The sequence below is a fragment of the Rutidosis leptorrhynchoides genome, chromosome 3 (assembly GCF_046630445.1).
Source record: "Rutidosis leptorrhynchoides isolate AG116_Rl617_1_P2 chromosome 3, CSIRO_AGI_Rlap_v1, whole genome shotgun sequence".
In the NCBI taxonomy this organism is placed as follows: Eukaryota; Viridiplantae; Streptophyta; class Magnoliopsida; order Asterales; family Asteraceae; genus Rutidosis; species Rutidosis leptorrhynchoides.
The window spans coordinates 207,016,873-207,033,339 of record NC_092335.1 but is presented as its reverse complement, the minus strand read 5'-3'; the positions used below and the strand labels follow the sequence as shown (position 1 = coordinate 207,033,339).

General features: G+C 37.2%; 1 protein-coding gene across 3 annotated transcripts; it reads right to left on the bottom strand.

Annotated features, from left to right (window-relative positions):
* Positions 1-6,050: 6,050 nt before the first annotated feature.
* On the bottom strand, positions 6,051-15,687 carry LOC139897177 (phosphatidylinositol N-acetylglucosaminyltransferase subunit P-like). 3 transcript variants are annotated; one of them, XM_071879848.1, is made up of 14 exons: positions 13,087-13,100; positions 12,788-12,994; positions 12,244-12,307; positions 10,407-10,637; positions 9,882-9,956; positions 9,684-9,764; positions 9,491-9,585; positions 9,257-9,377; positions 7,754-7,833; positions 7,555-7,617; positions 7,314-7,426; positions 7,135-7,220; positions 6,869-6,987; positions 6,051-6,192 (listed from the first exon to the last, which is right to left on the bottom strand). In XM_071879848.1, exons 2-14 carry the CDS (start codon positions 12,829-12,831, stop codon positions 6,054-6,056), a joined length of 1,311 nt encoding a protein of 436 aa, XP_071735949.1. In that variant the 5' UTR covers positions 12,832-12,994; positions 13,087-13,100; the 3' UTR covers positions 6,051-6,053. The 3 variants fall into 3 exon arrangements, with proteins under 3 accessions (XP_071735949.1, XP_071735950.1, XP_071735951.1); XM_071879849.1 differs by lacking the exons at positions 6,051-6,192; positions 6,869-6,987; positions 7,135-7,220; ... (8 more) ...; positions 12,244-12,307; positions 13,087-13,100 and adding exons at positions 13,312-13,430; positions 13,899-13,971; positions 14,786-15,000; positions 15,627-15,687 and having other exon boundaries at positions 12,488-12,994; XM_071879850.1 differs by lacking the exons at positions 6,051-6,192; positions 6,869-6,987; positions 7,135-7,220; ... (8 more) ...; positions 12,244-12,307; positions 13,087-13,100 and adding exons at positions 13,312-13,430; positions 13,899-13,959; positions 14,786-15,000; positions 15,627-15,687 and having other exon boundaries at positions 12,488-12,994.
* Positions 15,688-16,467: the final 780 nt, after the last annotated feature.

Here is a 16,467-nt window from a genome sequence, read left to right as displayed (position 1 = left end):
TATGAACACTAATCATACTATGAAAACTTAGAGTTAGAACTTACCAATACTACTACAACGTAGCCATGAACGAGATGAACAACTTTACCACTTGCGACTTCGATCAATTCAAGCTTCTTCTTCCCCAATTGAAGCTTTCTCTCTCTAAACTCTTTTTCTCACTCTAGGGTTTGAGGTTGAAGATGAGAGAATGAAGATAAGGTTGTGGACTTGAAAGAGTCCACCAATCTGCCTTTTGTGGCCTAAAACTGACCCTCAAGTGAAAAGACCAATATGCCCTTCATTTAACTCAAAATAGAAAAAGCAGGAATTTTATCGCAGGGACAGTGCGTTGAGCGCACCTCTTCCAGTGCGCTGCGCGTACACACTCTAAATCAGTCTGTCAGTTTCTGTTTACTCCAGTTTGATTATGAAATGTTTATGTACACCTGTACACTTGGGTTTAGGGTCTTATAACTCTCCCCCACTTAAATTGGATCACGTCCCCGTGATCCTCTCCACTTAACTAACAGGACCCACGCTCTATGGTCCTCCGACATACGTCCAAACTCGATGTCCACAATAATTCCATCAAATCCGAAGATTTCACACAACTCCCTTAGGAGACTTTACTCAAATGATTTACCAAATCTACCAAACCGAGCACTAAATCTCGCTTCGTCCCCAAACCGGAACGAACGCATGCCTCGACCACATGACATAAGCAAGCTAACATTCCAAATCTCGTACCAAATTAGCAATTTCCTTAGAGTATTTCGATCACATACATTGCTAAAAACAAAGTTTGTACCACTAACACGGTCACAAACGACTCAACGGAGCCAACAAAAGGCGTATCCTCACGATCGGATAACGCTCGACATATTACTTGCAAGAAAGCAAGCTCACCAAGTGATATGGTATCGTCAAACCGAACTTAAACCCATATCTCCTTCAACCGCTTTTGCAAATGAGGTATCGTCAACCGAACTTAACCCTCATTGCACGTACGATAAATATGTACACATACTTAGTATTATTCCACTCGACTTGGAATTTCCGCTCACTTCACTCTCAATGAGTTATCAATGTTACTACCTCGAGTAGTAATTTATATCCCAATCAATAAATACAATTTCAACCTAAATTATACTTTTCCACCATTCGACCATTCAAGGTCCCGACACGAATTCCAAATCTATCACAAACACCGTTCGGAGTTTCACATTAATATCCCTTTGTGCGGGAGTAACACTCCCCCACTTAGGATCTCGTCCCATACTCACATTGTCAAGATAATATCACCCGACGATAATTATCATTTTCCAAAATACGTGACCAATCACTCCATCGATCGTAGTCCTCGAATTCTCAAGAATTCATTTCGCACACTAGAGATTGACGTTCACCATCACCCGTTGGCGTTAATTAAACAATGACATAAAGCCAACACAACACGCACCTTGTACAACCGTACAATGCCACAGAAAGGTAGACTTTTCTAACAATTGGGTTCGCCCGACCCGTCACAACACCTTGCTCCAATCTTGGGCATACGAAGGATCTTAACCTATCCTTAATCACCTCAACGAAGAGTTCGTCACAATTTGCACAAACGTTATTCTTGCAACCCTCCGAATGCCATAATTTGTTAAGGTTCCACCTAGTCACTCATGTACCAAAGGGTTTCTCTCCGGTACCCTAAGTACAACGTAACCACAACACCGTCGGAGTCAAACATTACGCTTGCAGGTATGGAAGAGGTACCTGACATCGTGTCACATAGACTCCATAATCAAAACCTACCCAAGTCAAAAGACTTGTTACCTAGGGTTCCATCCGCCCGCGGACACCCATATCCCAATTAGAATAACCTTAAGTCATACGTGCTCGTCGAACCTTATGGTTCGTAATCTCACAACACAAGAGTGACCACGCACTAACAAGTAACACCAAAGCCTACACCCATGGCTTGGTAAAATATTTTACCCCACACTAAGGAATGCTTGGAAACACCAAGTCTTACGCCCTTCGACTGTCAATCCGAACACTAACATGGGGTAATTCCGTAAGGAATGCTACCCTTCCTTTCACTACGCACTAGCACAATACATCAATAAAAAATTCATAAGTACATTTCATTACCATAATCGAAAAGTACCTCAAATGTTAGGGCTAGTTCCTACGCGCATCACCAACCAACTCGGGACACTCCGACTTCCGGTGCCCCTTTTCTGAAAATTAAAACACGTAACTTGATTGGAAAATGGCTCTGTACAATCTCGAGAAAAATGACCCCGGAACCCACAGTTGTAGCAAGTAGAGAGATAATTTTCGGATCCACCCTTCTTCACACCACCAACAACTTCGGTCATACTTTTACTCTTCTTATTCGAATGCATCATAGTTTCGGACTTTCGCTTACTAACATCGGAAACACTTGGCTTTGACACCTCTAGTTCGAAACCCCGAGCCAACTCAAACAACTCTTCAAAAGACTTAGCCATCCCTCGACTAATCTTACGTTTCAATTCATTGCTTAAAGTACGATAGAAATCTAGCATCAACATTCGGTCATCACTGACATACTCCGGACAAAAACGAGTTTTTGACAAGAAAGTAGACTTGAGAGTAACTAAGTCCATCGAACCTTGTCTCAAATCGCGCAACTCGTCCCGGATTTTATTAAGGTCGGACTGAGTTCGATATTCATCAAAGAACTCCTTTTTGAACTCTTCCCATGACAAGTTCATACATTGTTCTTCACCATACAATTGAATCTTGTCATCCCACCACATCTTGGCTTCTTCACGTAACATACTAGAACCGTATCTCGTTTTCTTCTCGGGAGGACATTCACTAGTACGGAAAGCCCCCTCAACGACGGAAACCCAAAAAGTACTCTTTAACAGATCCCTCACCCCATTAAACATAGGAGGTTGAGCATCCTTAAAATTTTTGTAATGGAAGTCCCGCCTTCCATGTCCCCCATTACCATCACCCCCTTCACCACGAGGGTGGATGTTTCTAGCCTCGAGTGCCTCTTCGATCGCGGAATTCATTCGTTCATTAATTAACTCGGTTACTTGCCCATCGACCAAGTCTTGGAAGACCTTTCTAACATCCTCGAGAAACTTCGCTTTTTGACGTTTAATGATGGCCTCAACCTTAGCCGTGAACTCGAAGTCTTCGCCTTGATCATCGTTATCATGTCCGTTCCTCGTCTTCATTCTAAGAAATGAACTCGGTTAGGAATGCAACACGAATAATTGACATACACCGCCAAGATCTATATTCACCATCATATAAATATGTCACCGTTCGTTCACCCCATCTAGTTCAATGCTTGTTGTACATCACTTACTTGACTTGGCTTGCAACCGTAATAATGGTCGCCAATTATTATTACGCTCACACGCCACGACGAGCTCATGAATACAACAACCATCTCGCTAGATGTTCAACTCGAAACAACATGGTTAGTAGTAACATAATCAACATATAATTAAAACCCGAACCGACCCGTAATCCTACAAGTCCCGCATAATAGTCCACACAAAAGTCTAAGTCTAGGCGCCTATCTCAAGTCACATAAATTCCTTAGACCATGCTTTGATACCACTTGTAACAACCCAACCCGTTAACCAACCAAAAACGCGGAATAAAATTTTTTTTAAAACAGAACTGTCCATATGGGGTGCGCGGCGCGCAGCCCCACCTGTACGCGGCGCGCACAGGGCCTGGCAGCCCGCTGTCCATTTTTTCTAATTTTCATAAAAAGATCTCTTGCTTCCCGACACTTTTGGACTAAACGCTTTTCACAACATAATATAATATGTAAAACTAACACATTTCAATAATAAAATAAATTTTACGACATCGGGCCCACATCGGCCGTTTTACGACTTTCGTACAAATTACAAGTTTTTGACTACATGAGTTTAAGTTCCAAACACGACTACAAGCATGATGTTTGGGGATAAACTACACAATCCTAAGTCGAAACCAAAAGTAATCCAAGCAAGCATCAAAAGGGGAAATCATCTAATCCCGAGCATACCCTTGCCACGTCCGCCTCCGAACCTAAAAATGTAAACAACGAGAGGGTAAGCTAATGCTTAGTGAATGCAATACTTATACGCATACATACATAATTCAATTACTTGCATTCACCTACACAAAATAACACACGTATCCAAAATGTATAACAAGCCAACAATGATAACATATGGGTCACGCCCATAATACAATGTTAAATATGAATACGTACAAACCACCGGTTAAGACAAGATCACGAGGGAATAATCCCCCTTAGAAAGCCACGGATGTTCATAACATCAAATAGTACCAAATTCCTATTCCACACATATGAGGTATCGACACTAGCGAAATTAAACCCTTATCGAACGACGAAAATGGTGGTATGGCGTCGACAATAGCGAACTTAAAATCCATACATATGAGGTATCGACACTAGCGAACTTAAACCCTCATCGAACAACGAAAATGGTGGAATGGCGTCGACACTAGCGAACTTAAAATCCATACATATGAGGTATCAACACTAGCGAACTTAAATCCTCATCGAACAACGAAATGGTGGTATGGCGTCGACACTAGCGAACTTGAAATCCATACATATGAGGTATCGACGCTAGCGAACTTAAACCCTCATCGAACAACGAAAATGGTGGTATGGCGTCGACACTAGCGAACTTGAAATCCATACATACGAGGTATCGACACTAGCGAACTTTAACCCTCGTCCCGCACCCCGGTCCCATTGTGGCCCAAAAGAAGTGTATTCTACCGAATAACACATGCCACGTCGTACACAAGCAACTAAATTATATACATAAACGTATAAATATTCCACTCACCTCGATTACTTGAAAAGCAATCCCGCTTGAGCCCCTAATCGTCCAAATGCAAATCACCTAAGTAATTCACAAACAAATAAGCTAAACACTCTAGCTTATACCCAAAACACCATTAAGTGCAATATTGACCCATTTGCACTTACTTCCACTTTGACTAAGTCAAATCTCACCTGAAAATCCCCATAATCACAATCGACTAGTGATTATGTTCTAGCAACTCATTTTACTCGAGGTTTATTTAACAAACCACAATACTTGCATCATTTGACACAAAACCCATTTTGACCTAATCTCAAGTCAAAACACCCATTTTGCAAGCTCACACAATTAATCACTTATAACCTAAGTTAACTAGTGATATAAACACTCGAACATGATTATCAACTAATCAATTTCATCATTCAACCCAAAACCCACCAACAATGGTTATTAACACCATTTACTAGCTCAATCACCCAATTATCAACTAGTGGGTTTGCTCAAGAACACCCATTTCAAAACCCCAATTATGAACACTAATCATACTATGAAAACTTGGAGTTAGAACTTACCAATACTACCACAACGTAGCCGTGAACGAGATGAACAACTTTAACACTTGCGACTTCGATCAATTCAAGCTTCTTCTTCCCCAATTGAAGCTTTCCTTCTAAACTCTTTTTCTCACTCTAGGGTTTGAGGTTGAAGATGAGAGAATGAAGATAAGGTTGTGGACTTGAAAGAGTCCACCAATGTGCCTTTTGTGGCCTAAAACCGACCCTCAAGTGAAAAGACCAATATGCCCTTCATTTAACTCAAAATAGAAAAAGCAGGAATTCTGTCGCAGGGACAGTGCGCTGAGCGCACCTCTTCCAGTGCGCTGCGCACACACACTCTAAATCAGTCTGTCAGTTTCTGTTTACTCCAGTTTGATTATGAAATGTTTATGTACACCCGTATTAGGGTCTTACACTTAGGGTAACAAAAGAATTTCCAGCTTCAACCCCAACGGTCACATTATTTTATTTATAATACAAGGTAAAGGTCATCTTATTAGATGAACTAATGCCTTTAATAGTTCACATCATTAATACATACATACATATATCATATATATATACATTGATTGATGAAATAAGCGAACATGATGAACATAAGTATGCATACAAATACATAGATATATATGAACAAAAGTCGAAATGGTAACAACTGGCTTCATGATATTACACAACTGTGACAAAATCCAGTGTCCACCTTGCTTTGTATATCCACCAAAATCTTCTCAAGTTCTATTATTATGTCTTCAAACTTCGGCCTTGCATCAGGATTGCGATGCCAACATCTTCTAAGAAGCCTGTAATGTCAAATATAGATTTCATGTTCGGAAATAAAGGCCGAAATGCAATGCATACGCTTTTTGTATGATAACTTTGACTTTTGAGGTCAAACAACCTACGACACTTATATTCATATTCAGACTTAAGAATTGTAAATGATTTAACCCCTACCTCCTGCTATTGTTAATGTATGTTATGAAGCTCTAATCCAGTTATATTGATAGATAAAAGTTAATTATATAATTTGAATCAAGACGTTAGTTTGATCTTAAAAGTCAAAGCTATATATCCATTAGTTTGACCTGTTTGACTTGTTATCAGTGTTGCAGAACTCGGAATTACTCGGCGAGTACTCAGTTTTTTGCAACTAGGCGAGTACTCGGTCAAACTTGGTTAAACTCGGTCAAGCTCGGCAAAAGTGCGGATTACTCGGAAAAACGGTCAAAACTCGGGATTACTCATAAAATCAGTCAACATTTGTCAAAACTCAGTCAAAATCGGTCAAAGTCAAACTTGGTCAACATGTACTCCCCGAGTTTTCGAATACTCCTAACATGCCGAGTCATTATATATAAAATACAGCCCAAATCGACCTGCTTTCATATGAATGAGTTGAGATTTCCACATCTAGTCACACACATCAGATCTTAGATTAAAAAAAAAAAACTTTTTGAGCACTTTCAAGTAACTTACATTCTCACAGGTTCAGGATATAAATACGAATATAACGGTGGCCTTGAGTCCTCGTACGCTCGTTTATCAGCCACATGCTCTGGTGGCTCTTCTCTATTAGATGGTCCCCCCTGAAACATCTAAAATGATACTGCAAAATAAGCTGATCAAATGAACAAAAAATACATTTTTTTCTGCATTTTGCATACTTTTGATATAAAGATCAATTAACTTGACCATACAAATCTAAATATAAATGTTTTCGGTACAGAAAAAGTATAACTTACTTCATGAACAATCAAAGCAAACGAGAAAACATCAACACTTTTTCCATACGATTCCCGACGATATACTTCAGGAGCCATATATCGATCTGAAACAAACATCAAAAATAAAAAGCTATCGATATTAAAATGTTTTACAAACTTTATTTATACGGTTTATTAAAAAAACACTGATTTTATACATGATCCAGTTCCTCCGGTCATTTTGTAGCCATAAACATCTTTCTCCTGTGCAATTTTGCTCAACCCAAAGTCTGTTACTTTAAGACGCCCAGCTTCATCTTGCAGTACATTTCTGAAACGATTTTTTCGAAAAAAAAAATAAATAAATAAATAAACTTAACCGATATTACAAGTGGGACCCATATGTATATGCCTACTGTTAAAAACACTTGTAGCATAAAATAGAGTCCGGGTACGTACCTTGGGGTCAAGTCCCTGTGAATGATCGCATGCGGTTTATGATGATGAAGATAATTCATACCCCTGCAAATCATAAAGAATATATCTTCCAAGTTAAATGCTAAAATTACTTTTGCTGGTTCTTCAAATTTTCAAGTAAATTAATTGGTACAATTAAATATTGCATATAAGTAAATTCACTCAAAAAGAAATTATATACCTAGCAATATCCAAAGCATAAGAAATAGCAGTTAATGGATCAAGTTTCCCTTTCTTTTTTAAAATATCATACAAACTGCCCTACAAAAATTAAAAAAAAAAAAAGTATACAAGTAAATATCATAGTTTAAGAGAAAAAAAATTACGCCGGTAGTACCTGTGGTTTGCACACTTTTGCACTGATACACCTAAACTTTTTTTTTGCTTGGTTCATACCTATGGTTTGCAAGAGTAACTTGTGTGGTACCTTAGACTAACATCCATCAAAACTGTTAGCTTAAACCCTCACATGTGCCCTGCATGTGAGGGTATTTTTGTCCCATCAAATAAATGTTTCCCACCATTAATCCTTTTCCCATTTCATCTATATTTACTAATACTGAAAAATGTGTGAATTTGTCAGGAGGAATGTATATGGGGAAGGGAAGAGGGATGAACGAAACAACTGAGAAGTTGGGAAATATGTCGATCAGCGGAAGAGGTGGGCCCAAGCAGATCCATCCACCGCCACCAACGAAAGCTGGAGTAGCCAATGGTAATGGTAGATCAGACTTGTTTGCTGGAAGGTCTCTAGGTTATAGCAGTAAGGTGGCAGCATAAAATCAAATAATGTATACCTCATTTACCAGTATTTGGTGTTCAAATGCATTTTCATATTCAAGCGTGAAATTTTTTTTTTTTTTGAGCCATTGATTTGCCCCCTCAACAATATTCACCCATTTTGAAAAAAATGTCAACTTCTTTTCTCCAAGTTCATATTCACCCATTTTGAGCCATTGATTTGCCCCCTCAACAATATTCCAACAATACTTGGCCATTAAGGATTCTAGAGGCTTCCAACCCAAACTTCCTTGATCTTTATACTTCTTTAGAGGCAACCTCTGCATGGATGATACTTTGTTCTTCCTTCGCTCTTTTTTTTATCATCAAGAAGTATACCCAAAATGCCAACTCATAGTATCTATCAATCTTAAACGCACACCCTTCTGGCACTTTCTCAAATTATATCCTCTTTGATTGATCAACATGTTAGTACCGATTTGTCAAAATTGTATTGGAAATCTTTGTATTCATACCATTAAGGGACCCAATATTCTAATCATAATAAGCATTACCATAACAAATATATGGTATTCGTTATCACCACCACCACCAGTTTTTGATTAAAAAGATTTTTCGTTTAGTTTTAAGGCATGTAAAATGATTTGGTTTACAATACGGTGTTTTGTGAGCTGGGTTTTATAGATGAAATGGGAAAAGGATTAATGGTGGGAAACATTTATTTAATGGGAAGAAAATACCCTCACATGCAGTGTACATGTGAGGGTTTAAGCTAACAGTTTTGATGGATGTTAGTCTAAGGTACCACACAAGTTACTCTTGCAAACCATAGGAATGAACCAAGCAAAAAAAAAAAGTTTAGGTGTATCGGTGCAAAAGTGTGCAAATCACAGGTACTACCGGCCTAATTTATTCTTTAAGAGCTGAAAACATTAATACTGACATTTTTTAGATATTCTGTTAGAAAAATCAGGCGGTCCGAGTCCTTCAGAACACCCAAAAACTGGACTATGTTCGGGTGGCGCAACTTTTGCCATAATGCTAGTTCCTTCAAAAATGCTTTCCTGTAACACATTTTATAGTAACATAATTATAATGACTAAATTACCAATGAATCTGTGTTTGACTTAAGGGGTCAATCAAGTACAAGGTTTGACTTTGATTGGTCAAATCTAACCTCACTTTCTCGTTAGATGCAATTGAAGACCGGATTGTCTTTGCAGCGACTTCTGTACCACGCCATTTTACTTTATAAACTTCACCGTACGCACCCTGCTGTCATGTGTACCATGGTCAACACAGGTTATGAAATTAATGAAAAAAAATAAAAATTACTTAATATCATGATAAAAGTTAACGAAAGTATTCACTTCTCCGATAAGAACTGCTGTTTTCAAATGAACTTCCTTGTAATGAATCTGGTAACACGGAGTCTGAGAATCGAGCGCAAGCTGTAGAAACATAAGCTTTGACTTTTGAGGTCAAATACATAAATCTTGGACTATAGTTTGTGATATAAATATTTCATTTCATCAAATATTATAATTTATAATTTATAATCTAATTACTGGATCAACTCCTCCATGTGCCTGGAGTATATTGCAAATCTCCAAGTGGCCTAAGCTGCGTGCATCCGAAAGTGGCTACATATAATCATTCAAAAGTATAAAATCAACGGCAAGGTTATTCATTCATGAAAGCAAATACTGTATAAGTTGTAAAAGTCGCGAGTTGGTCGAGACCTTAAAGGGACGAGTCGTTCCAGTTAAGGACGAGTCGGGCGCTGACCAACATTGACTTTTAGTAATAAATAAATTAAACATACATATATTACACATAACCTACATTCGTGGGATTGGGTATCGTTGTTGTTGTTGTATATATTACACATAAATATATCATACAATATTTCAAATGTTGACCAACTTTGACTTTGACCGACTCAGACCGACTGTTATCCAACTTTTTAGGCGTTTTTGGTCGAAACGGGACGGGTTATTCTGACGTGTCGGCCGACTCAACCGACTTCTACAACGGTGTATGAAACGCGCGTACACAGTGTAACTGCTGTTATTAATCATATATAAACTTACGGTGCGACCCCAACGGTCCATAGAGTTGGCATCGGCTCCTTTTTCAAGTAGTAGGAGAACGATTTCAGTACTTCCTCCACAAGCAGCTAGGTGAAGTGCGGTTCTTTTATCGTAATCCCCGACGTTTGGTTCAACTCCTTTATCAAGCTCTTGCATAACACCCCATTTGTTGCCCTTATTTGAGCAATAAAGAAGCCGATATGGACCGTCTGAATCTGGTTTTTGCAGTTGCTGCTACCAGAAACATGTACATGTAAGGCAATCAAATAAAGCATTAGACAAAACAAAAACATATTACATATTTCAACTCATGCAATAACGGTTACCAAAATAATTCACCTTTGTAATTGATTTATAACAATATTCAGATTTTGGATTTGGATAATTTGTTTGACCACAATATGCAAAGTACATCTGAGAGTTAGTTGTACACTTGCTAAAAGAATAAAAATGTTAAAATCTTGATTGTGGCTCAACCAGTAACCAATGGCGAAAACTAAAAAATCCATGGTTTCCCGGTAGAACCTATTTCGCCCAAGTTGTTTCAGAACCAGAAAAAAGAAGCTGTTTTTCCCACAGCTTGCGCATAGTGCGGGTCCCACTTGTATATCGTATTTGGCCGAAGAAGCATCGGACAGGTTGGAGTTCTTACCTTCTTGGGATTCCATGGACCAAGATCTGCTTTTATTATATGGGCAATACCGATCTACTTTAGTAGATCATTTGGATGTAGAAAAAGCTTCTCATTTTGATAAATTGGAAACATCTAACATACACTGTTTTGGTCAAATGAGTGACAACTGGTTGTGGTCTGCCTCTCTTAGCGAGAGGTCAAGAGTTCGACTCAATGTTATCCCTGACCTGAATTATCTACCTAGGTCGCCTTTCGCTTAATGCGGAGCAGCGGGGAGGGGGGTTTTACCTGCCATGCCCTCGGATTGGTCCGGGTTTTCTCCAGGGCAGTAATTGGGGGCGGGTTATGCAACTACGGGAGAGGAACGCATGGGTAGTTAAGTCCCCCTGGGTGATCCCAAATTGATGTCCCAAAAAAAAAAAAATGAGTGACAATTAGGAATAACAGATAAAGACAGAATTTGGACATGGATTAAAACAAGAAAGCTATAGAGAGTTGTTTCTGATTATGAAAATACAACTACTACCTATAGCATGATTTAATCTTCAAAACAATGAAACTTAAACGTATCCATTCGACGAGCACGATCAACAAGCTCGCTCGACTTGAGTTTTTTGAACGAGTTGAGTCGAATATTATTTTTATAAATCGAACAGTTAAGTTTTGTTTGAGCTAACTCATGTTCGAAAATTATCAACCTCGAACTCATTTTGAAATGACTCGAGTATCTCGTTAAAAGCTTGACATACTATTTATTAAAAACACAAAAACATACTCGTATCATTCTTGAGCCCGAAGGCTGCTATCCCAATAGGCCAGCGGGCGGAACGAGGAGAGGGCCCGACAATCATACCACCCCGCGGTCGAAAAAGCGTGTTCCCTCAATGACGTGACCGAGAAAGAGTTTTGCAACACGATGATGTGACTCATCCATTTTTTGGGAACCAATCTTTTTTTGGACAAGCCCCGTGAACGGGATCATGTAACCAAGGAATTTTTTTTGCGCACCCGATGAAGGGATTCACCCAAGTTTTGAGCGAACGACCCTATCTTTGGCGAACATATCATAACCTCCATGACACCACAATTTCATAAGTTATAAGAGATAGTATACATACAACATTAGTTAAATGGAAGTTCATAGATCAGAAAGTTAAATTAATAGTTCTGTACATTTCTGTTTAGTTTTAAGTAAAAACTGACCATGGAAGGTGATGATGGTGGATCAGGTGTTGAAGTGTCCATAGCAAACCAAAATTTTACCTTGCTGAAAAATGAAAGTGAAGGGTTTAACACTTGGCATTAAAGGTTTTATAGATAGATTTCATAGAGTATGATTGTCGATAAGATTAAGAAATAGACATATGAAAACAATAAAATACTGAGATACCAAGAAATATAAAAGGGTTTGATTGTTTAATTGGTTAAAAGGTAAAACATTGAGCTGTTCGCCATGTTTAATTGGCGGTAACAATTAAAGGAACAAATGAAATAGTTATCTTGTTGACAAGGTTAGGGAAAAAAAAGTCATGTTTCTTTAATTTCAAAACCAGTTCTCGGTTCCTGTATTGAGGATCGAAAAAATGGGTCAAGTTGACAGAGATCACGACTTGGCTAGACCTGTTTAGATTTAGGTTTGAGCTCGAATAGATGGCGTATGAAATTGTGCTTATATATCACATGATCAATGTTTAGTTTTATCTCCAACTAGTTAAATATACAAACAATCTAACAAGGTCAATTAAACCTGTAAAAATTGAAATAGCATAATATGATATGCCTTGTAGTCATGAATACATCTAGGAACAATTATCATATCTGGTTGGTAATCATTTCCAATCTTTGAACATCAGCTCATTAATTTGGTCAATTCCGATATCAGAGTAAGGCTCTATGGGTCGATCATCCTCTTTTAACGCAGGATCAAACCAAACAGGATCTTTGCTATTTTCATCTGCAAAAATATAATCTTTAAAATTCAGATTTCTGACACTCGACTTGTCTGTGAAAATTTGTATCTAGTTAATTAGAAGTTTGAACGTTTACACTGATTGAAACTCAGATCAGAACCATTAATTAACCGCCTTCCAAAAAAAAAAAACATAGAAGATCAGAACTATCAATTGACGCTCGACTAAGCTGAACTTGAGCTACTTATTCGGTTTTATTTTTTCATTGCTTACACAACTACTCTTCATTTTTTTACTTTAAGCACTAGCATAATCGTTATACAGAGTATTGAATATGAGCATTGAAAAAAAGCTAACTTACCATAAATAGAATTTAGAGATGTCGGAGCTGGAGTTGCCATAAAGTTGAGGCCAACGTAGAACAAAAACATAGTTGCTAATGCGACACTCGCGTAAGCAGGAAGTGCCAAAGCCCAGTACCTATATAATTTTATACAAGTCGGGTCAAAACGGTTTCGGGTCAACGAATATAATTTTATACAAGCCAGGTCAACCTATAACAGTTTTTGTCCAAACTCCCAATTGGTAATTCGTGTGTTAATTATTATGATTATAAAGAATAAGTATTTTTCTAAATAATTTAATGATTATAATAATAATAACTTGAACATTGAATGACTTCGAGTTTGATTTGCTTGACCAATTCATTTTGGGCAAACATTTTGACTTTACCCATTTGACATGTTAAAGATAAAACATAACCCATATTGACCCTTTCATAAGTATATGGGTCAAGATTGCCACCTCTACAGTATCATTCTTCAGGATTCAGATAATAACATTTCAGTTGGTGAGCACACTTAGAAGCTAAATTAGTATTATATACAAGGTATCTAAAGCAAACCAGAAACGCAAGAAAGAACCTATAAGGAGGTCGTCCATACGTACTTGCTAGGATAGTAGAAGATCCCAATAGAATGTAACCAGGGATCAGGAACGTACGCCCATACTAAAAAAATAACTGTTAGTTTCAAAGTAAATTAATATTAGAATTCTCCAAAAACATATATTTATGGCGCTAACAAAAAAAAGTATTGCAGATGAGTTAATGTAAACACATAACTCCACTGAAACTACAAGAATCTACTACACAACAAAAGTCCTTTAAATACCATGAAGATGAAGATAGCAACATTTATAATATGAAAATATCACTGTAATTACCTTTTTGCCTTTTTTTAGATATCATTATGCTATTTATATTTATTATGTCCATAACGTTCTTTTAGTTTGTCGTTATTTTGAGAAGGCTTATAATTGTTATTAATTAACTGACAGATAGTCAAATCATTTTTATATAATTGTATTCAGCGCCCATTAATACAGATTCCATGTGATGGAACGATATTCACACTCTGCCAAACGCCTGTAGGCAGTCATTCTAGATGTAAGCCAAAGGTAGCAAAATGGGTGGGGTTGGGTTACAGTCACGATGGATTAATTTTGTTTGTTAAAAAAAAAAAAGTTTGGGTCAGGTTGACCAAAAAAATCATGTCCAGAATATCTCATTTTCTCATAAAAAGCAGAGTTTCATATATTATCATTTTAGAATATCATTAATATCTTGTTTTTCAAAATTCATTTAAAATATTTTGAACAGTAAATGCACGTTAGAATTCGGACCCATTTGACATGTCCCTTCACATGTAAAGTATAATGCAAATCGGCCCATTTTATAAGTACATTGGTCGAAATTTTCACATCTAATATATACTCTCGAACTTTATAACAAAAACATTTGTAATTGTAATCAAGGATAAAAGACAAAGAAAAACCTGTAGCCACAACAGTTGAAATAGCTCCTACAAAACCGTAAACTTCAGAAGGGTTAGGACCATGCTCTCCTGAAACACCAACACCAGAAGCAGCCTTGTTGTCTGTTTCAAAAACAGAGAAAGTTGCTCCCCTGTTTCTAGAATAACTAAGGGTTCTTCTAGGGCTATTAAAAGACCGTTGATCTTCCATTGCCACTCGTATTCAGCGATCACAACTATTGTTACAAAACACAATAAAAATTACTCCCAAGTGAAGTTTAATGGCATTCGCTACTACACATTATACAGTTATGATTAAAATTTGATAAACTCATAGGGAATTCAAAAGTCCAAATAATCAAATTTGGTGGACTCATTGATCTACAAAATTAAACATAAGCTACTCAACTCGAAACAAAAATTCGTCACATTTCATACAGAAAGCTCCAAAACTGCCAATTTAAAATAATTCAAGATTATCAACAAATAAATCATCACATCTGCATTGAATCACACATAGATTCATCAGCTGAATTAAAGGATAATCTGTATTTGAAAGATTTAACCCAAGATTCTTCCGCTACATGGTTGCATTCTACCTTAGTCGGCTGAGTAAGAAATGAAACCCTAACTCCATTTTGTTAACTAGGTCGTAGGCCTGCGTGGCCTGAACCAGATCAAATCCGTTATAGAACCGATTTGATACCTTCTAAAACTAAAACTTAAACTACTGCAGACCTAGGTACGTTTACCCGAATTTCAAATGTGTAATTCAGTGAGGCATTTAATCAAACAGGTAAGATGCATAATTAGATATCATAAGTCTATAAGTGGATCAATAGAATTGTGTAAGATGACAAACCTGGCTCATTAGATAGATCCTTGGCAGTTGAGGAAACTACCTGTTTGGAACAAAACGTCAACTCTACGACCATTTCGAGTCATCTGATACTTGTTTCTATTCGTGCTACGGTGAAATTATATGGTTAATGGGCTCCCACTTTCAGCCCAAAGGCCCAATCACTCTATCAACTCGCGTGAACCAATTTCCCAGCCTAAAAAATTCGAGTAATCGAAGTCTTTAAATAACGTTAACTAGTGAAATGACCTGTGGAATCACGGATTTGTTTAAACGAAACAGTATAATGATATATTGTAGATATTAAGTGAATGTAAATGTTAAAGTCATTTAGTTTAATGACCCGTGAGACCACAAATTTCGACTAAGAAACTTGTCGTTGTTAACTTGGTCAAAATAATTAAACTATATTCATTCTCCCACTACATTCCTATAATTTTCATTACAACTACTATTTTTCTTGTCATAAATGGTACTTTTATATTAAAAGAGTGATTGAAAATACCTGGTTCAACCTCGCAAAAATCATGATTATTTTTGAATTCTTCTATCATAGTATATACCTTCATTTTAAATAGTCACAATATGATATGACGTATGTTATCGATTTTCAGATTCTTGTTATTTAACAAACATACGATAATAAGACATTCCAGGTGTGATAAATTTTATCATCAAACAATGCATAAAAGATAATAATTCTTTGAAAAAACCATTAACAATGACATGAAGGTTTGTACATGTTTTTTGGAAACAAAAGGTTATTGGATAATATGGTAAAGATCAAGAAAATAGTTGTAAAAGTTTGTACATATTGAGAAAAAGAGTTGTGATAATATATGGT

What these genes read in the sequence shown, in the direction of transcription:
- LOC139897177 (XM_071879848.1), bottom strand. Translation starts at nt 12,831, where the DNA reads ATGACTACAAGGCATATCATATTATGCTATTTCAATTTTTACAG. An exon ending in CACATGGAGGAGTTGATCCA is followed by an intron (nt 9,765 to 9,881) that starts GTAATTAGATTA and finishes ATGTTTCTACAG; the next exon opens with CTTGCGCTCGATTCTCAGAC. An exon ending in TATCCTGAACCTGTGAGAAT is followed by an intron (nt 6,193 to 6,868) that starts GTAAGTTACTTG and finishes TTGACATTACAG; the next exon opens with GCTTCTTAGAAGATGTTGGC.